The sequence below is a fragment of the Rattus norvegicus genome, chromosome 17, assembly GCF_021556685.1.
Source record: "Rattus norvegicus strain SHRSP/BbbUtx chromosome 17, alternate assembly SHRSP_T2T, whole genome shotgun sequence".
In the NCBI taxonomy this organism is placed as follows: Eukaryota; Metazoa; Chordata; class Mammalia; order Rodentia; family Muridae; genus Rattus; species Rattus norvegicus.
In genome coordinates this window covers 17,814,019-17,826,612 of record NC_141550.1, presented here as the reverse complement: position 1 = coordinate 17,826,612, position 12,594 = coordinate 17,814,019, and the positions used below count along the sequence as shown (strand labels likewise).

Genomic DNA, 12,594 nt, shown 5'->3' with positions numbered 1-12,594 from the left:
GCATCCTTATGTCCTTTCTTGGCCAGTGGTAATAGTCTCTCGAAAGCAGTAAGTCACACCCTGCCAGCGTGGGCTTGGACTTCCGCTCCTCAAAGTAAATGGAAGAGGAGGACATGGTTGCTTAGCTCCTCTTTAAAGAAGAGGCAAAAAAAAAAAAAGAAAAAAAAAAAAAAAAGAAAGCCAGTATATGGAGAAAAAAAATGAATAAAGACTAAAAAATGCTGAAGTTTATCTCTGAAATATCTCAATCCAGGAAAAAGGTTATTTAAGCACATTTATTTATTTGTCAATAACACAGAAGTCAATAACGTCAACCATAAATATCTTGTAGCCACCGGAACCACTTGGGAACCTTTCTATCAACAAGACCCAACCTCCAAGACTGAGGGAAAGGATGCCTGGCGTCTCTGAAAGCCTTGTGGAAACAATCTACAATGTTAATTAAAACAAACCAAAACAAACCCCACCACGCACTGTTCTTAGGATTTCCCTTTGGAAGACCATGTGACCGACCGAAGCAAACAATAGGCCGTGAGAGGAACGACATCATTTTCCTCCTGTCTGCAGGTTGCCAGGGCAGCAGTAGGGGTCAGTCACATTGTTCCTGACAGTGCCTCTTAGCACCACAGCAGATGCTACACACTGAAATGCTGACCCGCATGGGTATGACCCAGGGCTGCAAGCCAGCACGCCCTTACCCATCAGACATCAGGAGCAGGGCAGGGCAGACGGATATTACCTCAGCCTGTGAGAGCTGCTCTCTCAGTTTCTCCACTTCCTCTCGCAGCTCTCGGATGACCTTGGCATTGGGGTCCTCGTTCACGACAGCGTGGTTCACAATCCTCTTGGCTCGGTCTGCGTATCTTAGCGTGGACAGTGTCTCCTCGTAGTTGTCTGCTGCTGGGCTGATGGTTGCTATCATAGAGGTCTGGCTGTTCCCACCTAAATTGTCCTGTAAAGGATTTCAAACCCGGCCTGTCTCTATTTATAGCAATAAACCTGCCAAAGGACACTGTGACAGAATAATATGAATTAGTGTTAATTTGTGTCTGTGCTGTTGTGTGGCACATGCATGTGAGTGCTGCGTGTGTGTGTGTGCATGTGTGTGCACATGAAGAGAGAGGTAAAGAAAGCTATTAGATGTCTTTCTCTGTCACTTTAAATTCTTCTGTAGTGTATCTTGCTGAACTAGAAGCCATGGGTCTCAGCTAGGCTGGGTGGTCAGCAAGCTCCACCATCTCCATGCCCAGCTGTTCACATGGGTGCTGGGGATAAGAACTCAGGGACTCAAGCTTTACTCAAGCAATCAATCTTACCTGCTGAGCCATTTCCACATACTCTACAAAATATCTTTGTTGTGCATCATTAAGAATTGGGATGGCAGTACTGTGTGCTTGGCTAGGCAGTACTGTGTGCTTGGTTAGGCAGTACTGTGTGCTTGGCTAGGCAGTACTGTGTGCTTGGTTAGGCAGTACTGTGTGCTTGGCTAGGCAGTACTGTGTGCCTGGTTAGGCAGTACTGTGTGCTTGGCTAGGCAGTACTATGTGTCTTGTTAGGCAGTACTGTGTGCCTGGTTAGAACTGAGTACTTGGTTAGGCAGTACTGTGTACTTGGTTAGGCAGTACTGTGTGCCTGGTTAGAACTGAGTACTTGGTTAGGCAGTACTGTGTACTTGGTTAGGCAGTACTGTGTGCTTGGCTAGGCAGTACTATTTGCCTTGTTAGGCAGTACTGTGTGCTTGGTTAGGCAGTACTGTGTGCTTGGTAACCCCTGCATATTTCTTTAACATCTATCACACTAGAAATAGCAATGAATGAATCCTAGGTCAGCAACTTACCTTAAGAAGCCAAGTGAGGACTGAATCTCGATAAGGTACGAATTTGTTTTTGCCTTTGCCAGCAGCCTGGTCAGCCAGCGATGATATAACCAATCCCAAGGTTGTAAGTGATCTGCCATAAGATGAGTAAAAATTAGGTTTTGTGGAATGTTTGTTTTCATAAAACAACAATCCTTCTAGAAAACAAGAATAAAATACACAGAATGGTTAAATCAGCAGCCAGTTAAATCTGTAATAATTTCCCCAGAAACCAAGAACAAAGAAAAAAGTAACCCATTAGCATAAAATGACAAATTTAGAATTTCTATAAAAAGTATTATGCTTAATTGCAACTTTTATAAAATGTGTATCTTAGAGCCCCAAAACATGCAATTATAAAATACTGGAAAGCACTAATTCACTGCAAATATTAAAATCTGGATTCCTTAATCTTCAGGTCAAATTGGGGCCATTCAAGCCTCTGCTCTTACACTGGGCAGAACAACCCCTTTAACTTAGCACTTAATGCTGGCGACATGACTCAGTGTAGGGTTAATGCAGTTTCACAAAAGCTAAGACATGCCCAAACTGAGGACAGCATCAGACTTCCCTTTCAAAGTCTGCCACTCAAAGGAGCATGGGTAAACACCCAAGGGCTTTTAAGAAAACCACAGAAGCCTCTTCAGACCTACTAAATCAGACAAAGGTCTCTCAGGGTCACACACACACACACACACACACACACACACACACACACACACACACACACACACACACTCTCTAAATTTTGAGAACTTGCAGTTGACAGTGCCCAAGGATGTCTAGGCTCATCATTAACAAAGCAGTAGTCCTAGGACCTAAACCATCAATCGCCATCTTTGGGAACCTGTCAGAAATGCAGGCTCTACCCACACACACCTTTCCTGGTGGTCCTATACAATCTGCCTTGGGAGAAACACCAGACAATGTTTTGGTCGTAACTTGCATGCGGGTTTAAAGGGGCGCCTTCTGGAGCTGGCAGCCAACGGTGGCCGGTGGCCGTAGAGGTGGCAGAGGTGGTGGCAGCAGCAGGAGTCTCCAGCAGGGGAGCATGGTTGCTCAGTGCTGAAGGGTGAACATTTTTTTTTTTTTTTTTTTTTGGTTCTTTTTTTCGGAGCTGGGGACCGAACCCAGAGCCTTGCGCTTCCTAGGTAAGCGCTCTACCACTGAGCTAAATCACCAGCCCCCCCCCCCCCCCCAACTCTTTTTAATTCTACCTTTCTCTTAGTCTGCTGTTAGGAAACTCCTAATCTTTAGCTCCCTTACCAGCTCGGGAGTAGGGCGGGGGGGGGGGTTAGAGGGAGGGGCTAGGAGGAGGGGCCAATGGCAGAGGAAGGAAGAACCACAAGGAGGCTTTTGTAAGCAGCTCTGCTTTGTTCTCATTGGGTTTTCGTGGCGCTAGGGATGAACGAAGGGGCCTCAGGAGCTGTTCTATTTGAGCTCCACCCAGGGTCTCCCCCAAACCTTGGTATTTAAAAGTAGCAAAAATTTAAAACCCACTGAACATATAATAACGGAGAAGCTGAGATCGGATGAAAACCAACCCCGGCTAGAGAGATGCGTCAGTGGCTAAAAACTCGCTTCCCCTGCAAAGAATCCCGAGTCACTTCCGGAGCCCCATATCTGACAACTTACAACCAAGCCCTCTTCTGGCCTCTGTGGGTACCAGCGATCAAAGGAATGTGCACAGACACAGACTCACAGATGCAGACACAGACACAGACACAGACACAGACACAGACACAGACACAGACACAGACACAGTCGCAGACAGACTCAAATTAAAAAAAAAATTTTTTTTAAGGCAAAACAAGCTAGTAGGCTTAAAACCAGAATAAAGGTTGCTGTGGAATATACAGGGGGAAGAATTTGAGTTGCAATTCAATTTTTTTTCTCCTTTCTTTTTTTTCTATTCCTTAAAACTTTAATCACCAGAATTCTTCCCTCACAAGTAGATTTCTGCAGAGCTGGAATTTGGTGTTTGATATTGGAATATGTTCTTAGTGAATGTGTCTATCATACATCACTCTAATGGGCATTTCTTCCTCTGATTACTTATTCCTTGGCACTTGTTTTCTATTTATTTTACCCCTTTGAAATGATGCTAAACAAAAAGCAAATTCAAGGGGTTTTCTTACACACGTTCGAAATGAGTAAAAAGGAAAAAATGAGACTGCTCGAAACATCCACAATGCACCTGGCCTGGGAACTGCTAAGGAGCTTAAGTTCAAAGGTGGGTCAAAAAATGGGTCAAAGGAAACATGGGCCTTGACGATGAGGTGCTCTTTAAGGCTTGAACGGTCTTCCCAGGAAACTGCCTGTGGGTGGGAAGCCCAGAGGGGGTGAGAAGAGGCACCAATCACACCTTCCCTGATGCCAGGTGCCATTCACACCCTCAGCTTCAAAAGTGACTGGCTGAGAGCAATCAGAGACACCAAGGACTGAGCTGAGGGTCTGAGCGTGCTGGGGCCTGTACTCTACCACTGTGATATATACTCACAGCCTTCTTTCTTTTTTTCTTCAAAGATAGGACCTCAATATCCCTGAACTCTGTAGCCTAGACAAGCCTTGACGTTGCTTCTTTTTACCCCAGCCTCCTGAGTAACAGCGGTCCTTGTCTGGGAGCCTTAGGAAGGACACCCCATAAACTCAATCAGTGTAGAAAAACTGAGGCAGCCAGAGTCCAGCGGCAGGGAATGGCTTCTCCATTCACTCTCACCAGACAGGTGGAGTTGCAGCCTGGCATCCTGGTGGACAATTTCTTGCCCTGCCCCCACAGAAAGAATGTGTGTAGAGAACCTAGATCCGGCACATTCCTGGGTAGCTGCAGCCACACGGTGCCTTCCTTCCTCAAGCGAAAGGAGTGTCCCACGCTTTAAAGCACTTAAGAGCTTTGGGAGAGATGGATCCCCTAAATCTGCGGCCCATTAAGCAGGCACTGAAGTTGTGAGAAGCCATTGACAGGCCTGCTCAAGAGGATTATTAATGCTTCATAGAACAAACGGATGAGAGGCTGAGAGGGCATTTACGAAATACATCAGCCATTTCTTTAGCTTCGTCATCCGGCTGGCCGTGAGGCTTAGGAAAGCCATTTGTGGGTCTATGAACAGTTTCACCTTATTAACGTGGTCAGCACACGCTCAGCTTCCTGGCTGCCAGGCGCTGTCCTGTGCACCTTACAGGAAACCGCTGGCTGAATCTTCACGTCAGGTGTACCTGACTGATGGCTTCCTTAGTCACACGTTACAGAGAAGGAAACTGAGGGAAGGTAACAGAGGCCTGTTTGGAAAAGCGGGAAATTGCAGGGTCTCCTCTGAGAAGCCCATTTCGAACCCACCTTTCCAGCTGCCCATCACCTTTGCTGGGCTCTCACTGTTCCCCACATGTTTCCATGGCAACCTATGTACCAACAACACATCAGCTCCAAATTGCCTTCCGCTTTGTCTCCCAAGGCCAGGGTTTGCAGCTCACTCTAGCTAAAACGGCTCTGTAAGGTTCAACCCTGTACTGAGATCCCTGGAGTGCACACAAGCCTCGCAATCTGGAGGTTTGGAGAATTCTGTATTGTTTTTGTTATGTATGCTATAGGACCCCTGGAGAGATCACACACAGTTTCCATAATTAATAGGAAAATATCCATGGTGTGAGTAAACAGAGACGATCAAGGTAGAAACAGCAGTGGTTCTCAACCTTCCTAACACAGCAACACTAACACTGCAGCCCTTTAATACAGTTCCTCGTGTTGCCGCGGTGACCCTCAACCGTAAGATTATCTCACTGCTACTTCATGACTGTAGTTTTGCTACTGTTACAAATCGCAAATATCTGATATGCAGGACATCTGATGTGTAACTCCCAAAGGGGTCGGAACCCACAGGTCTAGAGCGACAGTCTGGGGGCTGGCAACTCATGAGAGGGAACTGATCTTGATTTTTGCCTGGGAGAATTCCTGTGCCTCCTGCTTCCAGAGTGGCGATGCTCTTTCTCTCCTGACCCAGGGGTTCCCCTCAAGGAGTGCCTGATGCCACATAGTATCACAGATGCCATGGCTTAAATCCACATGGCTTTATAATCTTACAGCTTGGGAGGTCAGAAACCAAGACTGCATGCCACTGGGCAAAAGCCAAGGTGTTGGTGGGTCTGCATTCCCTGGGTGGGTGGAGTTTAGGGAGCCCCACCTCTTCTATTGTCTCCTACCTTCCACAGGCCACCCTCATTCCTGACTCAGGGTCCTCTCCTCCAACTCCCAGCAGAAAACAAGTCAGGTCCCTAATGTGACCACAAACATGGCCCCAAGGCAACCTCGTCAGACCAGTCAGGATTTCTAAATAACTTAGCATCTAAATACAAGGAGGCATCTATATTATCCACGATTGACCAAAGAATTAGACTGTGCCAGGCAATCAGCACACGGCCCCTGGAGCGTCCCAGCAGTCAGACTCCGGGACCGCAGGCGCTTAGAGTCCTAACTTCACTAGGGGACCCTCTTCTGGTCTTCCAGGTTACCTGTAAGCATGAACACATGCATCAATCAATCAATCAATCAATCAATAATGCTGATGGACAGATGAGATGAGCTATTACTTACAGAAAATGCAGAACCTTTCTAGGCATAAGGGAGAACTCAGTCAGTCAGACAGACAGACAGATAGACACAAAAAGGAAGCCAGCATGGGTTATATCAAGGCCACATATATACACTCTAAATTTTCATATATTCCAGCGTTGCCCCACAAGCCTGTCTGCAGAGGGAGGGTTGAGGCACCAGCATTGAGGTTAGAAACGCATTCCTAACAGAGAGATGATCTTTGCTTTGGTCCCCTCTCCCCGCCCCATGTTCCCATCTCTACTTTCCCACCCTCTTCTGGGTTTGAGGGAAGCAGAACGGCAGGGCCATCCCGGCCGTCTTCAATGCTTGTCATGAAGCACAACAAAGCCCCTACTTATGAAAGCCCGAGAGAGGATGACAGGGAGGGGGGAACCCCTAAAAAGGAGAGACTTTGCCAGTGTGTGCAGCTGTGTCCGTCTGATAAAGGGAGGTGATGTCTCACATCTCCTCCTCTGAACTTTCATATGCTAAGAGCATTCTGTGCCAATATTCTGCTACAATGTCAACGCCCAAGCATGCTCCCGAGTGTTATTTCTCGCCGTCACATTCTGCTGAAGACAAGACCTCAAATTACAATTAATCATCAGAAAGGGATGAACAACTCTGAGCTATATTCTGCAGAACTGGGAATAATGACCGCAATTATGCTGATTGGAGAAACAGTCCTGACGTAATTAGTATTTATCCTGTGCAAACCACACACTAGGCATTGTTCTAAATGCATGCTGGCGTTTAGTCTTCAGTCGTCTAAGGAAGCTGATACTGTTCAACTTCCCCTCCACAGATGGGGAAACTGAGGCAGAGTGGCTGTGCCACTTGCCTACGATACACGCATCTAGCAAGTGGTGGATGCAGGATGCACTCTGGGCAGCCTGGTCCCTGAACACACTTTTGGATACAAAACCTCTTCCCTCTCAACTTGGAGAACAAGAGATTTCCTACTGCATGTGAGAAGCCATCAGGATCCTGCAGACAGAGTCCTTCTTTATATAGGTTCTCCTTTGTTTCCTCTGGAAAACTCCAACCTATCTGTGACCACTATGCTCTCTCTCAGACTTTGCCAAAGCAACATACATACACGCATGCGCGTGCGCGCACACACACACACACACACACACACACACACACACACACACAGACACATACACAGACAGACACACAGACACACACATACACGCGCACATACACATGCACACACACACACATGCACACACACAGACACACACACCAGACAAACAGCGAGACTCCTCATCTACATTACTCATATATAAATACCATCAGCTTTAGGAAGGAATTTAAGGCAGCCTTTTCTGTTCTGGGAAACACTGTGAGTCAAGGATGTGGTTAACACACCTGCCCTAGCCTGCATCCCATCTTAGCAACACAGCACACTGTGGAGTGCTGCAATAGAGAGCACCAGTGAGCTGTGGTCTGTCATCATTTACTTAGCCTGGAGGTATAGAAACAGACTACACCTTGTCCCTGGAAACGATCTAAGGACAAAATCTACAAAGACCGCTATCAGGGATCAATGTGTTTGAACATTTGGTCCCCAGCTGGCGGTGCTGTGATGGAGGTTGGGGAGCCTGGGGAAGGGGTGGGGGGGAGGGTGAAAGGGTGGGGCTGATCCCTGGGGACTTGAGGTTTGAGTTCTGCCTCTGGTCTGTCTACTCTTTGCTTCCTGAGCTACCTATCCTGAAGACAGCCAGTTCCCACAGCATCAGATACCCCTGTTGCTTTCTGCCGGGACGGACTTTCAGCTGTGAGCCTACATATAATTTTCCCTCCCTCCAGTCACTTTAGCCAGTTATAATCAAAGTGACAAGACAGATAACTACTGCTACATCTACCCTGAGCTGGGGACCATCGGTCCACACAAAACACACAGGCGCTGTACCACTTGGGGAGGGGCAGGGCTATATGACAGGACTTTACTTCGGAGAATCTCATGTACCGAAACAACTGTAGACGCCATCAACCTTACTGAAGTTACAAAGTTACAAACACTCCAATCTTGTGTCAGAACCCACGGGATCCTTAGAAAGCAACAAGGCACCACCTCCCAACCCCTGTAGCAAAACAAAGGAACACAGCCCTGTTGCTCAGGTCACCTTACTTGTTAATGTTGCTGCCTTCTTTCAGTCGCTCCCCCGCAGCTCCAGTCTTCGACACCCTCTCGCTGCCCGCCAGGTCTACCAGGCTCACCTTGCTGACTTTCTCCCCAGAGTTCTAATTGTAGGAAATAAGAAACAGCACACGTGAAGGGATACACACAGACACTGACCCATTTGCTGACACTGTGATCCACACCAGCACAAAACACTTGGTATCTTAACCGGTCCAGTTATTTCCAGTTATCTAAGTTAGATCTTTGTATGTATGTGTGGTACATGTGTATGCATGTCCATGTTTACGTGTGCGAGTACCAAACAGTAACCCAGGTGATTGGCCCTCATCTTCCACCTTGTTGAGCAGGGTCTCCCTGGTTCACTGCAGTGATCCAGGCTGGCTGGCCCAGAGGCTTCTGGGAATTCTCCTGTCTTGGCTCTCTCCTCTCATTTTATTATGGGAGTGCTGGGGTTGCAGACGTGCACTACCACATTAGATTTAGCATGGGTCACAGGGATCCAAACTCAGGCCCCCACGTTTGTGTGGCATGAGCTTTACCCACTAAGCAATCATCTGAGTGCTTAAGTCAAATATAAGAGGGTAATAGTGTTCTGCTCTGTAGTCCGGCAGAAGGTCTTCCAGACACCCAGGGTTGTCAGAAAGACTTACAGGAAAGCAGAAGTTAGAGGTTTTATGGACCTCGGAGGAAACATCAACACATGAAGCTCTTTTGCAGATAGGTCAAATTCTGCCTTTTTGAGATACAGATTTTGGACAGAATGCTGCAATTTCTTCTGTCACACCTCACAGTAGCCATGAAGTAGATTTGATTGTTTTTAGGGAAATTTGAGTAAGAAAGAACACATATGTAAAAGTTGTATGGCGATATCATCATGATAGTTAGGATGTTGGCACACAAATCCATTTTCCCCCAAGACAGTCTCAAGAAGTAGAGGACGGCCTTGTACTTCTGATCTTCCTGCCTCTGGATTTTATGCAGCAGTGGAGACGCAAACCCAGGTCTTCCCACATGCTAGGTAAGTACTCTACCAACTGAACTATATCCTAAGCCCTAAAAAAATCAAACCAAAAAATGCCAGTAGAAAGGCTGGTGGTGATGGCACATGCCTTTAATCCCAGACTTGGAAGGAAGAGGCAGGCAGAGCTCTGTCAGTTCAAGACCGGCCTGGTCCTTAGCCTCTGAATCCCAACCACGACACACCTCCATGTTTACACTCTGAGCTCCCCAACCTTGAGGGTTCTGCCTTGTTCCTCACCCCAGACTGTAGGTCATACAGCGTCTGTGTGATGATGATGTTGAACACCGCATGGGAGCGGCTGCTCTCTTCATTCATGTTGGTTGCTGCTACCGTTCGAGACTTATTTCCCTCAGACATCAGTGACTCAATGTCCTAGAGGAAAAGACCAAGAAAGCGCTGTGAACAAGCACAGGGGTGTACCCCCTACAATTCAAGAACAAGGGTGCACCCATCCACAACCCAAGTACAGGGGTGCACCACCCACAACCCAAAAATATGTCCACTCTGGTCCTTCCATGACATGGCCATACCCTTCCATAGACGCAGTTAGCTTCTTTTCCACACAGCACGGCTTGGGGCTCCTCCCGACTCGGAGATTTCCCCTCTCTCTCTCTGCCCTAGCTCTTCTGGCCCTGTGACCATCCCATTTGATCCTCCGTAAGTTCCCAGAAGAGCAGACACTTACTGAGCATGTTACCCACTCAAGGACAGTTGTCACCCCACTTAATTCTAACTGTCCTGTGCCTGTCACCCTGGTCTGGCTGCCTGTCCCCTGCTATCTGCCTCCCTCTCTGGCTCTTCGAGAGAAGGGAACTTTCTCTGATATCCTGGTGTCCTCATTCCTAGGATGCACCTGGAACCAACTGCTGGGCTCCTACCAAATGTTTTCGGAATGAGAGTTATGAAAGGAACTCTGGGCACACCAAGGTACTGAAGTTCATGGAGGTCATCTAAGACTCCACAAAGCTAGGGAGTGGCGGCTCTCAGGTACGAATAGAGTTGCCCGGCTTTTGTTCATAAGTGACAAGGCAGCAGGGACTGAGCTCCATCACCATTAGCTGGGAAACAGGCTTAGTCAAAGTGCTGACTGAGAACCTTTGAGTCAGAAAGGCTCGTTCACATCAGAACCTCAGTGCTTTACCAAGTCTCAAATGATAATGGATAATGATAAGATAATTTTGCATACATCCTAAGTAAATACAGGAGTCTGTTCATTTATTCATTCCCTCACCCGTCTGCTTCCTCAGCAAAAGAACTAGAAATCTGTGTTGTAAGGCTTCCGAGGTAACGACTGTAGAAATAACAGCAGGATATTACGTCTGGGTATAAAAGTCAAGAACCGGGAAGAAAACAGATGGGTTCTTGGATAAAGCAGTGAATCAGAAAAAGAGGAGTGCCAGCAGACCGAAGAGCCTTAGAAATCAGGGTAGGGCCTCTGCCTACAAGAAGGGTAGGCATTTTTTGGCAGTGGCAAAAGGAAGCACTCAGCAACCTGAGATGGCTGAGGCTTTTGGCCTCACTGTGAACTCTTCACCATGACGAGGCAGCAAGAAGTATGACTGAAGGACACTGTTCCTGGGTATGCTGATCTGTATGTGTGATGAGAGGTGGCAATACGCCATCCCATATCCACACGAACATGCTCAATATCATTTACTGACGTAGTGCCTTTTCATTTCTTCTATGAGGTTAAAAAAGTGACTCTTACCTCAAAGCTGGTGACCGCCAGTTGAGATAGGCCATCGACATAGGGTCCTAGGACCTTATGTTCTCGGACTTTAAGAGACTGCCTGCTCCTATAGGAGGAGGAAGAAGAATCAAATGAATGACTCTTACCACCCTTGGAAGCTTCTCCTTTCCCTTAGACACTTAGAAATTTAGATTACAAACTCAAAAGGATCTTTTAATGATTAGACAGTGCTTTAATGGCCACTTTACGTGGACCAGCAAAGCAGTAGCAGGCCGCATGAGAAACCCCTTAGACTCTGATTTCAAACATTGATACTATTTAAAAACGTCTCTCTCTCTCATCCCAAGAATAAGGGAAACCAGCACCTAACTCTGGCTGGGCTCCCATGGTGGAGGACAGACAAACCTACACATTCTTCATAAAGAACATCTTCAATTCCTTTTGATAATCCTTTTATTTATTGAGAATTCCAAACACTGTATTTGATCATACTCTTTCCCCTCTGCCACTCCCCCCATATCCTCCCTACCAACCTGGCTTCATTTTCCCCCCTCTCCCTTAAGGTTAGATTTTTTGAGCAAATATTGAACAATAATAAAAATACTTAAAACTTTAATTTACTTTTCCAAGTTTCACTGATTTATGTTGGCCCCATGCTAACAATTTCATATAGACAGTCAGGTGATAACCCAATTGTAGTCTCTGATGTCTGATACTTCAATTAGCTCTGCTGATGACAATATTGAGGCTCTAGTTAAAGTGTGTGTGTGTGTGTGTGTGTGTGTGTGTGTGTGTGTGTGTGTGTATGTGAGTGTCGGTGTGCCTGCATGTGTGTGTGTGTGTGTGTGTGTGTGTGTGTATGTGTTGGTGTGCCTGCGTGTGTATGTGCCTCTCTCTGTCTCTCTATCTCTCTGTCTCTCTCGGTGTGTGTGTATGTGTGTATGCATGTGTGTGTGTGTGTGTGTGTCTGTGTGTGTGTGTGTGTGTATGTTTGTGAGTGTCGGTGTGCCTGCATGTGTGTGTGTGTCTACACTAGTACGAATACAGAAGTCAGAGGGAAGTGGGCTCTTCCCTTTTACCACATGAGTCCCTGGGAATTCAGGTCATTGGGGCCAACAGCAAGTCCTTTTAGGGATCTTGTGAATTTTAAATGGTTAGCTCTGATCTGAGACCCATTTGATGGTTTTCAGACCAATGAGGTTTGAAACTTGAAGCTATTCTTGTACTGCAGGTACCGTCTTTTTCATGGTACATGGTACTTAATCATCTTTCAAAGAGTTAATGCCTGGCG

At 46.7% G+C, this 12,594-nt stretch overlaps 1 protein-coding gene across 17 annotated transcripts in view; it reads right to left on the bottom strand.

The window, feature by feature from the left end:
* Kif13a (kinesin family member 13A) overlaps positions 1-12,594 on the bottom strand; it is a 182,378-nt gene that overhangs the window by 64,545 nt on the left and 105,239 nt on the right. For all 17 annotated transcript variants that reach the window (XM_087590885.1, XM_087590887.1, XM_087590888.1 and 14 more), the window contains 5 exon segments: positions 11,322-11,409; positions 9,851-9,985; positions 8,581-8,693; positions 1,838-1,949; positions 740-952 (listed from right to left, as the gene is read on the bottom strand). In XM_087590885.1, the coding sequence (XP_087447011.1) occupies positions 740-952; positions 1,838-1,949; positions 8,581-8,693; positions 9,851-9,985; positions 11,322-11,409 (661 nt within the window).